The following is a 19,323-nucleotide window of genomic DNA, read 5'->3' as shown; positions in this document are numbered from 1 at the left end:
TTTTGATGCAATTGTGAATGGGAGTGGTTCTCTGATTTCATCCTCTGTGTGTTTGTTGTTAGCATATACGAAGGCTACTGATTTCTGTGTATTTATTTTGTATCCTGCTACATTGCTGTAGGTTTTGATCAGCTCTAACAGCTTGCTAGTAGAGTCTTTAGGGTCCTTTATGTATAGAATCATGTCATCTGCAAATAATGATAACTTGATTTCTTCCTTTCCAATTTGTATCCCTTTTAGGTGTGTCTCTTGCCTTATTGCTATGGCTAAGACTTCCAAAACTATATTAAATAGAAGTGGGGACAGTGGACACCCTTGTCTTGTTCCTGATTTTAGTGGAAAAGCTTCCAGTTTTTCCCCATTTAGTAATATGTTGGCTGTAGGCTTGTCATAAATAGCCTTTATTATATTGAGATATGTTCCTTCTATTCCCAGTCTCTGTAGGACTTTTATCATGAAGGGATGTTGGATTTTTGTCAAATGCTTTCTCTGCATCTAATGAGATGATCATGTGATTTTTGTCCTTCAACCCGTTTATGTAATGTATTACATTTATAGATTTGCGTATGTTGAAGCATCCCTGCATCTCTGGGATAAAGCCTACTTGGTCAGGGTGAATGATCTTTTTGATATACTCTTGTATTCTGTTTGCCAATATTTTGTTGAGAATTTTTGCATCTATGTTCATGAGGGAGATTGGTCTGTAATTTTCTTTTTTTGTTCTATCTTTGCCTGGTTTTGGTATCAGGGTGATGCTGGCCTCATAGAAGGAGTTTGGTAGAATTCCTTCTTTTTCTATTTCCTGGAAAAGCTTAAGAATCAATGGTGTTAGCTCTTCCTTAAAAGTCTGGTAAAATTCAGCAGTGAATCCATCTGGGCCTGGGCTTTTTTTAGTTGGGAGATTATTGATAACTGTTCGGATCTCCATGTTTGTTATAGGTCTATTTAAGTAATTAATCTCATTTTGATTTAATTTAGGTAGGTCATATAGATCAAGGAAATCATCCATTTCTTTCAGATTTTCATACTTTGTGGAGTATATGCTTTTATAGTATGTCCCTATGATTTTTTGATTTTCTCTGGAATCTGTTGTGATGTTACCTTGTTCATCTCTGATTTTATTAATTTGTGTCTCTTCTCTCTTTCTTTTGGTCAGATTTGTTAAGGGTTTATCAATCTTTTTTTTTTTAAATTTATTTATTTATTCATTTATTTGAGAGCGACAGACACAGAGAGAAAGACAGATAGAGGGGGAGAGAGAATGGGCGCGCCAGGGCTTCCAGCCTCTGCAAACGAACTCCAGACGCGTGCGCCCCCTTGTGCATCTGGCTAACGTGGGACCTGGGGAACCGAGCCTCGAACTGGGGTCCTTAGGCTTCACAGGCAAGCGCTTAACCGCTAAGCCATCTCTCCAGCCCGGGTTTATCAATCTTGTTTATCCTTTCAAAGAACCAACTCTTTGTTTCATTAATTCTTTGGATTGTTCTTTTTGTTTCTATTTCATTAATTTCTGCCCTAATCTTTATTATTTCTTCCCGTCTACTGATTTTTGGTTTGCCTTGTTCTTCTTTTTCCAAGGCTTTAAGGCGAAGCATTAGGTCGTTTACTTGCGACCTTTCTAATTTTTTAATATAGGCACTTTAGGCTATAAACTTACCTCTTAGAACTGCCTTCATTGTGTCCCAGAGATTTTGGTATGTTTTGTTCTCATTATCATTTGACTCTATAAATTTTTTGATTTCCTTTTTGATTTCTTCATTGACCCACTCATCATTTAGTAGTGTATTGTTTAGTTTCCATGATTTTGTGTATGCTCTATAGCCTTTCTTGCTACTGATTTGTAGTTTAATTTCATTGTGGTCAGATAGAATGCAAGGAATTATTTCAATTTTCCTGAATTTGTTAAGATTTGCTTTGTGTCCTAATATATGGTCTATCTTAGAGAATGTTCCATGTGCTGCTGAAAAGAATGTATATTCTGCAGCCTTTGGATGAAATGTCCTGTATATATCTGTTAGGTCCATTCCTTCTATGACCTCATTTAGTCCAGATGCCTCTCTGTTTATTCTTTCCCTGGATGACCTGTCAATTGATGAGAGTGGGGTGTTAAAGTCACCCACCACCACTGTGTTTGGTGTTATCTGTGACCTTAGTTCTAATAGTGTTTGTTTGACGAATTTGGGAGTCCCCATGTTAGGTGCATATATGTTTAGGATTGTAATGTCCTCCTGTTGGAGTGTTCCCTTAATCAATATAAAGTGACCTTCCTTATCTTTCTTGACTAACATTGGACTAAAGTCTACCCTGTCTGATATTAGGATAACAACCCCTGCTTGTTTTCTAGGCCCATTTGCTTGAAACACCGTCTTCCAACCTTTCACCCTAAGATAATGTCTATCCTCTGTAGAAAGGTGAGTTTCTTGGAGACAACAAATTGTAGGATCCTGCTTTTTAACCCAGTCTGCAAATCTATGTCTTTTCGTTGGGGCATTGAGACTGTTGATATTAAGAGATATTATTGAAAGGTGTGTATTTATGTTTGCCATTTTTGTGTGTGTGCGTGTGTTACTGGTTCTACCTGTGCTCTCTTCTGTTAACTGGTATTTGAGTATAGCTTGTTTTTTCTAGGTTCCTTATATGTGTGCTTTTCCTTTTGTTCAGCATGGAGGATTCTATCAAGTATTTTCTGTAGAGCTGGTTTTGTCTTCAAATACTCCTTTGACCTGCTTTTGTCATGGAATGTCTTTATTTCTCCATCTATTTGAATGGATAACTTTGCAGGATAAAGTAACCTTGGTTGACAGTTGTTATCTTTCAGAACTTGGAATATATCACTCCAAGCCCTTCTGGCTTTAAAAGTTTGTGTTGAATAATCTGCTGTAATCCTGATGGGCTTGCTTTTGTAGGTAACTTGATTTTTCTCTCTAACTGCTTTCAATATTTTTTCTTTGGTTTGTGTGTTTGGAAGTTTGATTATAATATGGCGAGGAGAGGTTCTTTCTGGGTTTTGTCTGGCTGAGGTTCTAAAGGCTTCCTGTAACTGTATTGGCACCTCTTTTCCAATTTGGGGGAAATTTTCCTCTATGATTTTGTTGAAGATGCCTACTATGCCTCTGGAGTGGAGTTCTTCTCTTTCTACTATGCCCTGAACTCTTATATTGGATCTTTTCATAGTGTCCCGAATATCTTGAAATTCCCACTCATACTTTTCTATAAGTTTGTCTTTCTCTTTGTTGGACTGCATTAGGTCTGCCACCTGGTCTTCTAGCTTAGATATTCTGTCCTCTCCCTCATCCATCCTACTGGTGAGATTTTCTACAGAGTTTTTTATTTCATTAACTGTGTTCTTCATTGCTAGTAATTCTGACTGGTTTTTCTTTATTATTTCTATTTCCCTATTTATGTCTTGTATTGCCTTCTTTATTTCATTAAATTGGTGTCCTGCCTCTTCTTTGATTCCTTTGATTTCCTCTTTGATTTCTTCTTTGGTTGTTTTCATGTGTTCTTTGACCTCTTTGAACATATTTATAATTATTCTTTTGAACTCTTTCTCAGGCATTTCCTCTAACTCTTTCTCACTGGAGGACATTTCTGATGCATTAATACTTTTAGGTGGATTTATATCGTCTTGCTTTTTAGTGTTTCTTGTGTTATAATGTATATATTTTTGCATCTTGGATTAAGTTAATGCTTGGATTTTCTAGCTAGCTGTGTATTCTTAGGTGTATCAATTGATTTGATGTAATATATTTTCAGGGTAGGACCTTAAGGTATTAGGTGTGCCTCTTAAGACTCTCAGAGTATCTACAATGATGTTCTTAGGGGTTGAGTTTCCCTGCTATAGGAGTATTCAAGCAGGCTGAGTGGAATAAAATACAGGTAGATTCTAAAATTTAACTAAACACTGTACACATTCAATCAAAAAGAGCCCCGAGTATGTATGCAAGAGTAGTTATTATAATGACCAGATCCTCTATCAACAAAGAGGTTTAGATTTCTGGTCTGTTGAGGGATCCAAGTCAGCTTGTGACCAAGTGAGACCCTTCCCTGGTGCAATCCCAGTTACCTTGGGTGATTTTGGTCTCAGTCAAGTTGCTGCCTGGGTCGTCGGGCTGCTGTTCTGATTTCTGGAGCTGGGCACTTGCTTTTCCTACGGGGCAAACCGAGCCACTGCTGCTGCCTCTGCTGCTGTCGTAGCTGCCACCACCGGAGCCACCACCGCTGCTGAAGCTGCCGCTGCTGTGTCCACCGCCGCTGCTCCCCCCAAAGCCGCTGCTGCGGGATCTGCCGCCGCTGCCGCTCCTGGGTCCGCTGCTGCTGGGGCCGCTGGTACCGGTGCTGGAGCCGCTGAAGTTGCTGCCGAACTCTGCTCCTGCTTGGGTCCCGCTGTCAGCCCAAGTTGGCGTGGCCGGGTCCGGGCCGCTGCTGTGTTCGCTGGAGCTGGGTTCAGGCGGTGGGGGAGGGGAGGGAGCCACGGCTGCTCTGGTTGTCTCACTGCTCCACGTGTTCTTCTACCTCGCGGTCTTCTCCTCCGCTGCTCGCTGCCGCTCTCCCCTCACATTTCCCGAGTTGCGGAGAGCGCGGTGTGAGGGGGAAATCCCGCACCTGGCTTTTCTTGCGGCTCGAGCCGAGTCTGGCGGTTTTCTGCTGCTCCCCGGCTGCGGCGGTTGGCCGAGCTGCCGGAGCCGCTTTTCCCGCCTGTGCAGGCTCTGGATGCTCTATAACTCTTCTACTTCTCCACTGCCACCTCAATTTCCTATACACCTCACTTTTTAGTAAAAGTGTGTATTTTGCTGAGTTTTTTTGGTCTTTTTCCCCCCTAGGCAGCTTTGGCGTGGTACCTACGCCGCCATCTTAACCGGAAGTCATAAGTTTTAAGGCTATTGAATTAATAGCTTTTTTTGCATCAGTTTCAATGAAGAATGTAAAGTGTTTGGTTAAAGGGGAGGATTCTGCCAACTTAATTGTAGAGAAGACCAAGATAGCTGGGCCTGAGTTCCCACTGGTCTTGTACTTGTGTGAAGAAGAGGCTCCACTGTGTCTAAGATGTTCCCTATGCTTATATAATATATATATATATATATATATATATATATATTTATTCATTCTGCATGTACTTAACTCACAGGTCTACATTTAGTTGCATTTTATGTTTTGTCGTTAGTGGTAAAAACTGGTTCCTGCCAGAGGAAGGTAACTGAATCAACCATGTATCTTTCCTTTAGGGTTAACTGTCTACCTCATTTCTCTTATATCCAGAGCCTAAGATGAGAATGTGTTTCTGAAACTATAGCTTTAGTTCGTGGCTGGAAACTGTTCTGGAAGATGCTGCAGATCCTTCATGGAGGTCTCACTAGAGCCTCTGACATGTACTGCCAGTGGACTACCCTGCTGTGGTCTGTTGTCTGTCTGCCTGTTGGCAGTGCCAGGCCAAGACAAGAGGGAGGTAATTCTACCTGTGGTTGTGTTTTCTAGTGCTGCTCTTAGCATACATGAAAGGGAACGCCAACTTATGCCGTGCTATCGTTCGGTCTGGGGCTCGTCTTGGGGTGAATAATAACCAAGGAGTCAACATTTTCAACTACCAGGTTGCCACTAAGCAACTTCTATTTAGACTATTAGGTGAGTGGCTACTTTTTTGCTCTTCGGTACAAGTAGTTACAGTGTTGATTGTCTAGATGTATTCATGATCTCTAAATCTCATGACTTACTATATGATCTGAAGCAGCTATTCCTAAGAACCATTTAGTGCTATTTAGGAATGAGGGGGCGGGGCAGAGTTTTTGAATTATGTTGAGGAAGGTCTTGACTAGTTATCTTGCAGAGTGCTTTGCTTTGGGGCCCCTGTTTGGTTTTTTGTTTCCTCTGAACCTTTGAGAAACCCATAAGCTCTAGGCAGGTCACACTGTGTCTCCTGGATGCTTTCCTGCACACCTGTCTTCTTCTGGCTGGTTTAGAAAATCCATAGCCTTCAAAATAGCTTTAAGTGCCAGCCCTCACTGGCTCTGCCTTGTTTCTTCCTTTTGTTTAGAGAATGCTTTGCTCATGATTTCTTCTTTTTCTTGTCTTTTCCTTTCCTCCTTTTTTTTTTTTTTTTTTTTGAGGTAGGGTCTTATTGTAGCCCAGGCCAAACTGAAGCTCACTGTGTAGACCCAGGCTGACCTCGAATTAATAGCGATGCTCCTACCTTTGCCTCCCAAGGGATGAAATTAAAGGCGTGCGTGCACCTTCTTTCTTTCTTTCTTTCTTTCTTTCTTTCTTTCTTCCCCCCCCCTCTCTCTCTCTCTCTCTCTTTCTTTTCTGGGGAGGTTTTGAGGTAGGATCTTGCTCTAGCGCAGGGTCACCTGTAATTCACTCTGTACTCTCAAGCTATCCACAGACTCACAGCAGTTTTCCTACCTCTGCCTCCTGAGAGCTGGTTGTAAAGGTGTGTACCATCACACCTGGCTTTTTTTTTTTTTTTTTCCCCAAGGAGAGAGAGAATAAGAAAGCATAGGAGGGACTCCAGTCACTGCAAATGAACTCCAGATGTATGTCTCACTTTGTGCATCTGGCTTTACGTGGATAGTGGGTAATTGAACTTGAGTCATTAAACTTTGCAGGCAAGCATCTTAACAGCTAAATCATATTTCCAGCCCTTGTTTTTTTTAAGTTAAAATTTTTTTTTTATTAATTAGTTTTGTATTCAGCAACTGCAGTCAGTTTGATACCATTATCAGGCTCATCCATGACTTATCCCCTCCCCTTGGTCCTTCCTTGTTGAGGTATAAGGGTCATGCATTATGGAGTTAGCCCTCAGTTATGGGTAGGATAAATGTCTCTGCATATCATGACCCAACATGTGGCTCTGACATACTTTCCGCCCCCTCTTCTGCAAAATTTCCCTGAGCCATGTTGGGTTCATTTTTGGTCTGCTTCAGTGATGAGGTGTTGGGGGCCTCTGGGTCTCTCAGCCCTTGTTTGTTTGTTTTTTTTTTTTTTTTTTTTTTTTTGAAGCAAGGTCTCACTGTAGCCCATGTTGGCTTTGAACTCACAGTGGTCCTCCTACCTCAGCCTCCTGAGTGCTGAGATTAAAGTCTGAGAGCCACTATGCCTAGTCTTGGCCCTTATTTTTTATTTTATTTATTTATTTTGGTTTTTTGAGGTAGGGTATCACTCTGGCTCAGGCTGAGCTAGAATTAACTATGTAGTCTCAGGATGGCTTCGAACTCATGGTGATTCTCCTACCTCTGCCTCCTGAGTGCTGGGATTAAAGGCATGCACCACCACGCCTGGCTTGGTCCTTATTTTGCATGTAGGAGAGACAGCAAGAGCAAGAATGAGAGAGAGAGAGAGAGAGAATGAGCCCTTGACTTTAACTCTTAATCCTCTGCCTATGCTTCCCAGGTGCTAGGATTTACAGACATGTGTTACCATGGCTGGTTCAGAGCATTCTATTCTGATTCTTGGTGCCATCTCCATCTACCTTGAGACCCTATCTTGAAAAACCAAACAAAACAGGAAAATGTTTGAAGAAAACAACAATAGCTGGGCATGGCAGTGCACACCTTTAATCCCAGCAATAAGGAGGCAGAGGTAGGAGGATCGAAGTGAGTTCAAGGCCACCCTGAGACTACATTGTGAATTCCAAGCTGGGCTAAAGTGAGAGCGAGAGCGAGACCCTACCTCAAAAAAAAAAAAAAAAAAAAAAAAGACAGCAAAGTATTGGGCTGGAAAAATGTCTTAGTGGTTAAGGAGCTTGCCTGCAAAGCCAAAGGACCACAGTTTGATTCTCCAGGACCCATGAAAGCTAGATGTACAAGGTAGCACATGCATCTGGAGTTTATTTGCAGTAGCTGTAGACCCATTCTCTCCCTCTATCTGCCCCTCTCTCTGTCCTCAAGTAAATAAATAAATAAAAGTAATATACGTATATATAGTTTGTAATATAAATGTATGTATGTATGTATACACACACACACACATATTTTTTCTTATTTGTGAGTGGGAAAGAGGCTGAGAGAGAGAGAGAGAAAGAATGGGCACACCAGGGCTTCCAGCCACCACAAACAAACCCCAGATGCCCGTGCCACCTTGTATATCTAGCTTATGTCCTAGAGTCTTAGGGAATCGAACCAAGGTCCTTTGGCTTTATAGGCATGCACCTTACCCACTAAGCCATCTCTCCAGCCCCAATAAAAAATATATTTTTTAAAATTTTATTCATTTATTTGAGAGCTACAGACAAAGAGGCAGAGAGAGAGAGAGAGAGAGAGAATGGGTACGTCAGGGCCTCTAGCCACTGCAAACGAGCTCCAGACACATGCGCCACCTTGTCCATTTGGCTTATGTGGGTCCTGGGGAATCGAATTTTGAACACAGGCATGCGCTTAACCACTAAGCCATCTCTCCAGCCCAAAAATATTTTTTTTTTTAAATTTTATTTATTTATTTGAGAGCGACAGACAGAGAAAGACAGGTAGAGGGAGAGAGAGAGAATGGGCACGCCAGGGCTTCCAGCCTCTGCAAACAAACTCCAGATGCGTGCGCCCCCTTGTGCATCTGGCTAACGTGGGACCTGGGGAACCGAGCCTCGAACTGGGGTCCTTAGGCTTCACAGGCAAGCGCTTAACCGCTACGCCATCTCTCCAGCCCCAAAAATATTTTTTTTAAAAAAGAGGTAAAACAGACTGGTACAGCAGAAGCATGCTAGACCTATAGCCCAGAGGTTAATAGATTGAAAGCATACTTTTCTAGCAGTTTAAGCCAGGCATGGTGGAGTATACCTTTAATCCCAGCACTTGGGAGGCAGAGATAGGAGATCACTGTGAGTTGGAGGCCACCCTGAGACTACATAGTGAATTCCAGGTCAGCTTGAGCTACAGTGAGACTCTACCTCGGACAACCAAAAAAAAAAAAAAAAAGCAAAGTGATAAAGTCTAGTTTTGGCTGTATAGCAAGAGCCTGGAGAAAAACAGTGTGGGGGAATTAGAGTAGAAAATACCAGAGGAAATTAAGGGGTAGAAAGAAGTAAATGCTCAAAATACAAATAGTAGGAAGAAAATTTCTAGTGTTCTAAAGCACAGTAGGATAACTATAGCTGACAGTAATTATCTTTCCCCCCCCCCTATATTTTATTATTTATTTGAGAGAGAGAATGAGAATGGGCATGCCAGGGCCTCCAGTCACCACAAACAACTCCAGATGCATGCACCGCCTTGCACATCTGGCTTATATGGGTATGGGGGAATCAAACCTAGCTTCTTAGGCAAGTGGCCTAACTGCTAAGCCATTTCTCTACCCACAATAATTATCTTTATAAATAACTAGAAAAGTTCTCTTTCTCCACCTTCTCAATTAATAAAATCTTTCCAAAAAATAACTAGAATGGCTGGAGAGATGGCTTAGTAATTAAGGCATTTGCCTGCAAAGCTTGGGACCCAGGTTTGATTCCCTAGTAACCATGTAAGCTAGATGTACAAGATGACACATGTGCCTGGAGTTTGCGGTAGCTAGAGGCCCTGGCGCCCATCCTTTCTTTCTTTCTTTCTCTGCCTTTCTTCTCTCTCAAATAAATTTTAAAAATATATTTTTTAAAGAACTAGTTGGGCGTGGTGGCATGCGCCATTAATCTCAGCACTTGGGAGGCAGTGATAGGAGGATCACTCTGAGTTCAAGGCCACCCTGAAACTACATAGTGAATTCCAGGTCAGCTTGAGCTAGAGTGAGACCCTACCTTGAGAATCAGCTCCCACCCCCCGAAAAAAAAAAGGCTTAAGAGAGGTATCTGCAAACAGTGCTTTCTTAGTGTGACCAGCATGTATGTTACCTGTCCCTCTGTGCAGAGCAGTAGCACCTGGCCTGCAGTTAGAGCCCAGAACACTGATAACAGTTGTTCTCTCCAATGGTAACTCCCAACTTACTAAGTGAAGACAAAACTCCTTCAGCCTGCCCCTGTGACTGTTAGTAATGTCCCCAGACCCAGTCACTCCATCCCGAAGCCTGGGAATTTGTCTTTCTGCCTCACATGCATATCCCTCATGCCTGTTCAGCTCCCACCCTCACTTTCCCTCTTCTCTTTCCCTCACTTCGGTCCTCTTTTTTTAAAAATTAATTTATCAACAGCTTCCATAATTACAGAAAATAAACCATAATTCCCTCAGCAACTCCACTCTCCAGCACATACCTTCCCCCTCTCAATTAGTCTTTCTCTTAATGTCATCATTCAGTCCTCTTGTGTGTGAATGCACACATTCTTCACACACCTCTGATTCTCCAGGTTCATCTATGAAGCTTTTCTTGAGAGGTAGAATGTTCTGTTCCTGTCCTTTGCAGTGTGCTGCTCTGTGCCCTGCTCCCTGAGACTTGAGTCTTACCTGACATGTCTGTGTGTGTGTTACAGATATGCTGTCCAAGGAGCCACCATGGTGTGATGGCTCCAATTGCTATGAGTGTATTGCCAAGTTTGGAGTCACAACTCGCAAACATCACTGGTAAGACCCTTATAATCACTCGCAGAAGAGTAGGGGACTTGAGCTGATTTCATCAATTCCATACTTTTCTATAATGAGCCATATACCTGGGCCCTGCCTTCTTTTGGGCAACACTTGGCCAAACTGAAGACGTCAAGACTGGGCAGGGTCCCAAGCAGGAAAGCAGGGAGCACCCTAGCTTTTCTGATGGAAGTTGAGGGCATCCTGTCAGGCGTATGTTGCAAAGCTGAGTTCAGTTACTGCCTCATAGAGTGCCAAGGAGAGGCTGCTGTGCCCAGAACCAGAGAGTAATTCCCAGCCAAGCAAGGCACCCGTGCTTATCTTTTTTTTTTTTTTTAATTTTTATTAGCATTTTCCATGATTATAAAAAAATATCTCATGGTAGTTCCCTCCTTCCCTCCCCACACTTTCCCCTTTGAAATTCCATTCTCCATCATATTACCTCCCCATTATCTTTTTTAATATCACTTTAGCTCAGTATTGGCTAGTATTTTGGCTTAATGGAGTACAAATTATACCTGAAATGGTGTGACTTGGCCTGCAGTTGGCAAAGTTGGACAGACTCCCAGTTGAGTTGGCCTTGGGTGGTCATGTGGGAATAGTCGGCTCTTCAACATCCTTCTTATATTTCCTTTCTTGCCTCCACAGCCGTCACTGTGGCCGTCTTCTTTGTCATAAATGCTCAACCAAGGAGATTCCCATTATAAAGTTTGATCTGAACAAGCCTGTGCGGGTGTGCAACATTTGCTTTGATGTACTGACTCTGGGTGGGGTCTCCTAGTGAGCCCCCAAGAGGGTTCAGGTCAGTGTCCCCAGGCACCTCCCCAGCTGCTCACCAGCCTGTCCCCATCCCCCATCCAGAGCTGGAGCTGCAGCTGGCAGTCGTCTTCCTGCGGCAGGAGACTGGAACAATTAAGGACCAACCATGATGTGATCCAACCTCAGATGATTCTGTATGATTGTCCTGTGTATCAGACTGTGATCATTTTCACTAGATGTCACTCTTACTAAATGGATCAGGCCATTTAGCCTAAGTGGTAAATGTGACAGGATCAGACCCTATCTACTAGCAATATACAAGGACACTTGGAGACAGTTTCCCCTTCCAGTAGCTTAGTGTCCATCTCAGAGCATTCACAAAGTCTTCCTGCCTGGGCTCACTCATGAGCAGAGCCCAACAGAGTAGGAACGACTGCTTGATGAGAGCTGGTTTTACTTTAGGGTAAGTGGCTGTGGACTTCTCTGCATTTAATTCATAAAGATAAGAGGATCTTCCTGTCCTGAAGTCTTTTTTTCTTTCTTTCTTTCTTTTTTTTTAAAGTTAAGCTGTTATTTTTAGTGAGCTGCCTCCCTTTTTAAAAGGTGAAATCTTTCTAAACAGGGTTCAAAGATGAGAGCTGAAAAATCGTGGCCTTAACAACTGAAAGCTTTACCAGTGTTCATGCTGCTAAGGTGTCAGGAGGGCAGTGTGGCAGCTTGACACCTAGCAACTGTCTCATTCTCTCGTCTTGCTGTATCCTGTCTGTGGAGTCCTCAGTTGCCACCACTCAAGAGTGGTGGAGGAAATGCACTTTGTCTGTGCCGCACTTTTTACAGAGCTGCATCATTGCTTCTAACTTAAAAATCTATGCGTAAAACTATTCTCACACACTCTTGCTTTGACTGGACCACAGCCCACTCTAATCTCAAAGGGAAAACTACAGAGGAGGAAGAAATTCATATTGAAGAGAAAGGAGATAAATGAGACTTCAGCATCAGGACTGTTTCCAGCCTTGGTGACACAGGTCCTCTCCTTGACATCCTTTTGCTGAATGAAACCTTTCCCTAGTAGCTTGCCCTGCCCCATAAGAGCCAGCAGGCAAAAGTCCCGTCAAGTGTGAGTACCCTGTTTCGGAAGACTCTGGCTTGAATGCTGAGTGAGGCCTCCAGAGCTTGCAGGGCCTTAGCTGCTGCTAGTATCTACATTAACTCTTAAGTTGGCTAGGTTTATTTTTTTTATTTTTTTAAATGCACATAGAAAGAATTTTTTACCACTGCTTTTTAAGAACAAAAACACAACTCTGAGATGAACAATATTTGCTATACAGTTATTCCAGCTATGCTCAGAGATCAACAATCTCAATCAGACATACTGATCTTTCAGATATTTCTTAACCACTACATTTTTCTTTTGCATTAATGAAGTATTGATATATGTGTAAAAGGGACTAAACTTTTTGCATCACTCTGCTTCTTTTTTGGATAGTGGTATATCCTCTATGTTGCTGTAGACATATACATTCTACTGCCTAAATATATGTGTGTAAAATGTTCTGATAAACTAGAGTGCTACTAAAAAAAAAACTTTGTGATTTATAAGATACATATACTTTTTATGTTAACATTAGCTTGTGTACAGTGTTTAAAGGGAAAAAGGTTATTTAGAAGAGTTGTGCTGTCCGTTAGTCTGGGACAAATTTCAGATAGAATTGTCATGGAAAAATTTGGCCAGTCTGCCTATGGCCAGTTTCTACTTTTTGTTGTTTTGCCTAAATAGGGCCTCATGGACATAAATAGGGCTTAGTTTGGTACCATGGTTCTTTTTTTTTTTTTTTCTCCAAGGTTGGGTCTCACTCTGGCCCAGGCTGATCTGGAATGTAGTTTCAGGGTGGCCTCAAACTCACAGCAGTCCTCCTACCTCTAGCCTCCTGAGTGCTGGTATGAAAGGCGTGCACCACCACGCCAGGCAAGAACTTTTTTTGAGGTAGAGTCTCATTGTAGCCCAGGCTGACCTCGAACTCACAGCAATCCTACTACTACTTCTGCTTGGTATTAAACGTGTGTACCACCAACAGCTATTAGAGAACTTTCTAAATCTGTGATCCTCATATCACTTGTGGAAGTAAATTTGTACCAAGGTGAAGATCTAGTAATTCTGATTATGTCTGAACTGGGAAATATCTGATACTGTTCACACATGAATTTGGGGAACCCATGTAATTAGATTTTTGAGGATGATTGTCTATTCCATTCAGAAATTCTGAAGACTCGTGATTTCTTTTCTCCTTGTGTTTCTTCCTGTCTTAGAATTAATTGGTTTTCAAATCTCCATAGGAACTATATCCTCCAACTTCATGCCCAGTTTTTGTTATTATAAAGAAAAGAATTTCTTAATTCAGATTTGCACTTGTGCCAATTTTTTTACACATTTTGCACACATCTTCTAAGGTCTTCAATTTCTGCTACTTGGATTTTGGGAAATCTTGACTAATGAGACTTTTTCAGTAAATGTCACATTCTATGCTAAGGCTACATTTGGAACAGCTTTTTTTTTTCTTTTTTCTTTTTTTTTGGGGGGGGGGTAGGGTCCCTGTCTAGCTCAAGCTGACCTGGAATTCACTATGTAGTCTCAGGGTGGCCTAGAGTAAGACCCTACCTTGAAAAAAACAAAAAAAGAGGGGGAGAGAGAGAGAGAGAGAGGGAGAGAGAGAGAGAATGGGCTAGGGCCTAGTCTAGTTTCTGCAAAGACTCCAGATGTATGTACTACTTTTAGATGGGTACTGGAGAACATCGAACCCAGGTGGTTAGGTTTTGCAGGCAAGTGCCTTAACCACTGAGCCATCTCTCTCCAGCCCCTGAAATAGATTCTTTTCAGTAGCTGATGTTGAGGATATTCTTCAGGTGAGCCTGAAGTGTCAGAAAAGTAGAGGTACATGGAAGTGTGCTAGCCATTAGCTTTGATTGAGGATACTCTTTCTCTTGAGCTGTTAGCACATCCACTTCTCGGTTTAACTGTGGGTAAATTGCCAACACCTTTTGGTCAAAATAGCTTAACAATATTCTTGCTATGAGAATTATATTCATTTTCCTTGGATATAGACAGAGTAACATCAGGTTTAGAAGCCTATTTTGACGTATGCAATGTAGTCCCAGGACTAGAATCCTCTTTGGATGTAGACAGTGTCAATCCAGAACTAGTGTTGTGGGAAAGTCTGACTGAGTCATCCTTAGAATGCCTGTGTTCTAGGGAAATGGGAGCTCCCTCTATAGTGTGGTATCTTATTTCTTTTCTCAGTGTCTTAAATTTTCTTTTTAAAATTTTTATTTATTTGAGAGTGACAGAGAAGAGAAAGAGGCAGAGAGAGAGACAAAGAGGGAGAATGGGCACGCCAGGGCCTCCAGCCACTGCAAACGAACTCCAGATGCGTGTGCCCCCTTGTGCCTCTGGCAACGTGGGTCCTGGGGAATCAAGCCTCGAACTGGGGTCCTTAGGCTTCACAGGCAAGCACTTAACCGCTAAGCCATCTCTGTCCAGCCCTTAATTTTTTTTTTTTTTTTTTGTAAAGGTCCTTCATTTCTTTGGGGAAGGCTATTCCTTGGTACTTTATTTTTTGAGCTATCTTGTGAATGGGACATTATTCTTAATTTTCTCAGCAAGCCCACTGTTGGAATGTATAAAAACTTAATTTGCCAGTGCAATTCCCATTGAGGTCTCAAGGGCATTCTTTTCAGAACCTTTATTAGTTAGCTATTTCTTTTTTATTTATTTATTAGAGAGAAAGGTAGAGAGAGAATGGGGAATAGGTGTGCCAGGGCCTCTACCCACTGCAAATGAACTCAAGAATGAACACATGTGCCACCTGGTGCACCTGGCTTATGTGGGTACTGGGGAACTGAACCCAGGTCCTTAAGCTTTGCAGCAAGTGCCTTAATCTTTGAGCCATCTTTCCAGCCCAGTTATTTCTTTAAAATATTTTTGTTTGTTTGTTTGTTTGCAAGGAGAGAGAGATGGCTCAGTGGTAAAAGGGGTTTGTTTGCAAAGCCTGATGACCTGGGTTCAGTTCTCCAGTACCAAAAGCAACCTACAGATTTAACATAATTCCCCTCAAAATTCCAATGCCATTGAAATTGGAAAAGGCAATTCTAAAAGCAACCTGAGAAACAAAAATAAGGGTGGAGGTATCCTCATAAATGATTTTAAGGTATATCGCAGGGCCATAGTAATGAAAACAGCATGGTTCTGGCATAAAAACAGATGTGCAGATCAGTGGAGCAGAATAGTAGACCCACATATAAACCCAGGAGCTATAGCCACTTGGTTTTGGATAAAAATGCCCCAAAATTTGACTGAAAAAGGCCTCTTTAACAAATGATGCTATAAATAGAATCAGACTATATCCTTATCTCCATATTAGACCTGAAACTTTGAGGCTGCTAGAGGAAACTGTAGGTGCAACATTTCAACATACAGGCATAGGCAAGGATTTTCTGAAGAGAATTCCAGTTGCTCAAGAAATACGGTCACTAGTCAATGGGACCTCTTGAAATTAAAAAGCTTTTGTACAGCAAAATATGCTGTTAGTTGAACAAAGAGACAGCCTACAAAATGGGAGAAAATTTTTAGCAGTTATGAATCTAACAGAAGATTAGTATCTTGGATATACAAAGAACTCAAAACACTAACACAACTCAATCAAAAAGGGCCATAGGGCTCAGAAGATGGCCCAGTGGTTAAATGTGCTGTCAGCTTGGGATGGGCTGGATTCAATTCCCCAGTACCCACATAAAAGATGCAAAAAGTGGTGCATGTGTCTGGAGTACATTTGGAGTAGCAAGAGACCCTGGTGTGTCCATTCTTATCCTGTCTCTCTCCCTCCTCACAGAAACATTAAAAATATTTTTAATGGACTATAGAACTGAATAGAATTCTTAAAAGAGATAAGTATTTTAAAAAATGTTCAACATCCTTAGCCATCAGAGAAATGCAAATTAAAGCCACCTTGAGATTCCATATTAGTCTGGTCAGAATGGCTATCATCAAGAAACCTAATGATAGCAAATGCTGGTGAGGGCATGGTTTAAGAGGAATCCTTCATTTTTTTTTTTTTTGAATGTAAATTGGTGCAGCCATTATAGAAATCAGTGTGCAGGCTTCTGAAACACATAAGAATAAATCTGCTGGGCTGGAGAGATGGCTTAGTGGTTAAGGCGCATGCCTGCAAAGCTTAAGGACCCAGGTTCCCATGTAAGCCAGATGCAAATGATGGCACATGTGTCTGGGATTCATTTGCAGTGGCTAGAGGCCCTCATGTGCCCCCCCCATCTCTAATAAATAATTTTTTTAAAAAGAAGAAACCTACCCTATAGCCTAGCAATACCAATTCTGGGCATATATCCTGAAGACTTTGCACTGGACTACAGAGATACTTGCTCATCCATGTTCATTGCTGCACTATTCCCAGTAGCTAGGAAATGGAAACAGCCCAGATGCTCATCAACCAGTGATTGGATAATAAAGATGTGGTACATTTACCCAATGGAATTTTATTCAGCTATAAATAAAAATGAAATTATGAAATTTGCAGGAATCTGGATGGGTCTCAAAAGATTACACTGAAGTGAGGTAACTGAGGCTCAGAAAGTCAAACGCTGCATGTTCTCCTTCATATGTGGATCAAATTTTTAGATTTGTGTGTGAGTTGGAGTCAGTGGTAGAGGGCAAGAAGCTAGAAAGGGAGCATGAGGAAGGAAGGAGAAGGGAAGGCTCAAGAGAAGGAAATAACAGATAAGTAGAAAGAGGGGAGGTATGTTGAGTTGTGCTTCTTTATTGGCCAGGGCAGTAATGGTATTGACCAGCCATGGATTGACCAGCCATGGATTGAAGGACATTCTTGTAGGTCTATACCAAGCATCCTTCCAGCCTTAATCTGACCACAGTACTGCACTGGCTGGGACCAGACACTTGCTATGTCGTTCCTGTGTGCTCCATGCTGACAAGATTTGACTATGAAACTACCTAGCCATTTCATAATTTTAATCTGTAGCTTGAGAACTAGTAGCATAAACTTACTGAGATAGCTTAGAGGTTAAAGGTACTTGCTTCTAGGGTTGGTGAGGTGGCTTAGTGGCTAAAGTGCTAGTTGGCAAAGGCAAAAGACCCAGGTGCGATTCCGTACTCATATAAATCTAGATGCACAAGGTATTGCAAATAAACAAAATATTTTGGGGGCCAGAGAGATAACTTACTGGTTAAGGCACTTGCCTGCAAAGTCTAAGGACTCAGGTTTGATTCTTCAGGTCCCACATAAGCCAGGGACACAAGATGGCACATGCATCTGGAGTTTGTTTGCAGTTGCTAGAGGCCCTGACACACCCATTTCCTCTCTGTCTCCAATAAATAAAAATATTAAGAAAAAGGTACTTGCTTGCAAAGGCTACCAGCCCAGATTCAATTCCCTAGCCACCCACATAAAGTGAGACCCAGAAAGCAGACCCTTTCACATCCATCCAAACACACATGCATGGACATTAGTTTTTTAAAAGTTGTCAGTTGTGACTGAGTAATGCAGGAAAAATAAGCTTAACTGGAACCAAATTGCTGCCTCAGTCAACACTGTTAGGCTGAGTTAATATTCTAAACTTCTCTTGCTTATTGCCATTCTTACTGTACAATATATCTAAAAGTTTTTTTAAAGGTAGCAATGCAAACCATGTGCTATGTATAAATCGAAGTTTAATTTGCTGTGATCCCATTGACACAGAACTATCCCATAACCTAAGTGCCTACAGGAGGACTCTCATTTCCAGTTGCCTTTTCAGTGTGTTTCATTCAGTGATGTATTAGATTGTGTTCATTTGGAGTTTCAAGCCTGTACTGTTAACCCCAATTACCAGTTCAGTCAAGGCCATAGATGAGATTGCTCAGTTCAGCTGCCACATTCTTTCCAAGGAGGGGTCCATATTGACTTTTTATCCACTACTTCAGAACCCTGAGTTGTTTCTGACCATCCATCTCAGCTTCCTCTCTGCCCCTGAATGGCTTTCCACATGGACCTGGATGCATGTGGTCTTGCTACCCTTCCCAATTTGTGTCCCTCCTGTCATACTAAACCGTTGCCGTACTAGCCTTCTCCATAGGCAAGGGGTGAAGGGCAGGCTTAGGATAGGGAAGCCCCCCTAGTCTCTATCTAGGTTTTATTTACATAGAGTAAAAGAACACAGCTGAACTATGTAATGCATAAACTTGAGAGGCAGTGGCAGCAGCATGCACAAGTAAATGCATGCCTCCCTACGGACACACCTGGTTCTCCTCGGAACCAGTCCAGGAGAGCCACCCAAAGCACCACAGCTCCTCCTGCCTGCCAGAGAGGAACAACAGTGAGGAAGTAGCACCCCAAAGGCATTTAAACTACATTTGTTCTCTGGAAGCTATCTAGGGAAGAACTGAGTGACCAGATGTAAACTAAACACATAAATTCCCAGAAGTTGTAGATGCCTTAAAGACTTTGGAGGATCACTGCTTGTACAGTTCCTTTTTGTCAAGGCATAAATAACCTATTAACCTGTTACAATTGACAACATTGGGGTTTTTTTGTGGTGAAGGAGTCTTGGGTTGAAACTGCTGGGCCCTGACTTGCCTGTTACAGATGGGTGGAACTAGCTGTTCATGACATGCTTGTGGTACCAAGGCAAAGGCAGGCAGCTGCTGGGTCAACACAGCAGGTAAACGTTCTGATGGAGCACCTTGGCTTCCAAGTCACTTGGAGCAGTGCTCAATGTGGGATGGCAGCATCAACCAGGACCATAGCGCTTATCAGTATTTTTCTTTCCCCTTTTGAGTCTGTATAAGGGAATGTATTTTTCAAATACTGATTATTTTCATTTTCTGTAAGAATTCCTTACACTAAAATGAGGTAAAATTGTGCATTTAAAGTGGAAACTTTAATGAAAGACATTTGTAGCTACTTGTAATGCAGAAATGCCAGTAAGCATTAAAAACAAATTAAAAAAACTTGTGAATAAATTTTTTAAAAGCTACCCCCTGGGAGTTTAATTCAATATTTTCAAGAGATTTGGTATTAGCAAACATCAG

General features: G+C 41.9%; 1 protein-coding gene across 2 annotated transcripts in view; it reads left to right on the top strand.

Annotated features, from left to right (window-relative positions):
- The window catches only part of Ankfy1 (ankyrin repeat and FYVE domain containing 1), a 106,152-nt gene extending 92,527 nt beyond the window's left edge, over positions 1-13,625 (top strand). For both annotated transcript variants that reach the window (XM_045158288.1, XM_004672401.2), the window contains exons 23-25: positions 5,476-5,622; positions 10,382-10,472; positions 11,121-13,625. In XM_045158288.1, the coding sequence (XP_045014223.1) occupies positions 5,476-5,622; positions 10,382-10,472; positions 11,121-11,253 (371 nt within the window). In that variant the 3' untranslated portion in view covers positions 11,254-13,625. The remainder of the gene's footprint in view (positions 1-5,475; positions 5,623-10,381; positions 10,473-11,120) is intronic.
- Positions 13,626-19,323: the final 5,698 nt, after the last annotated feature.

The sequence above is a fragment of the Jaculus jaculus genome, chromosome 9 (genome assembly GCF_020740685.1).
Source record: "Jaculus jaculus isolate mJacJac1 chromosome 9, mJacJac1.mat.Y.cur, whole genome shotgun sequence".
In the NCBI taxonomy this organism is placed as follows: Eukaryota; Metazoa; Chordata; class Mammalia; order Rodentia; family Dipodidae; genus Jaculus; species Jaculus jaculus.
The sequence above is the reverse complement of the archived record's forward strand: the minus strand, read 5'-3'. Positions and strand labels throughout refer to the sequence as shown.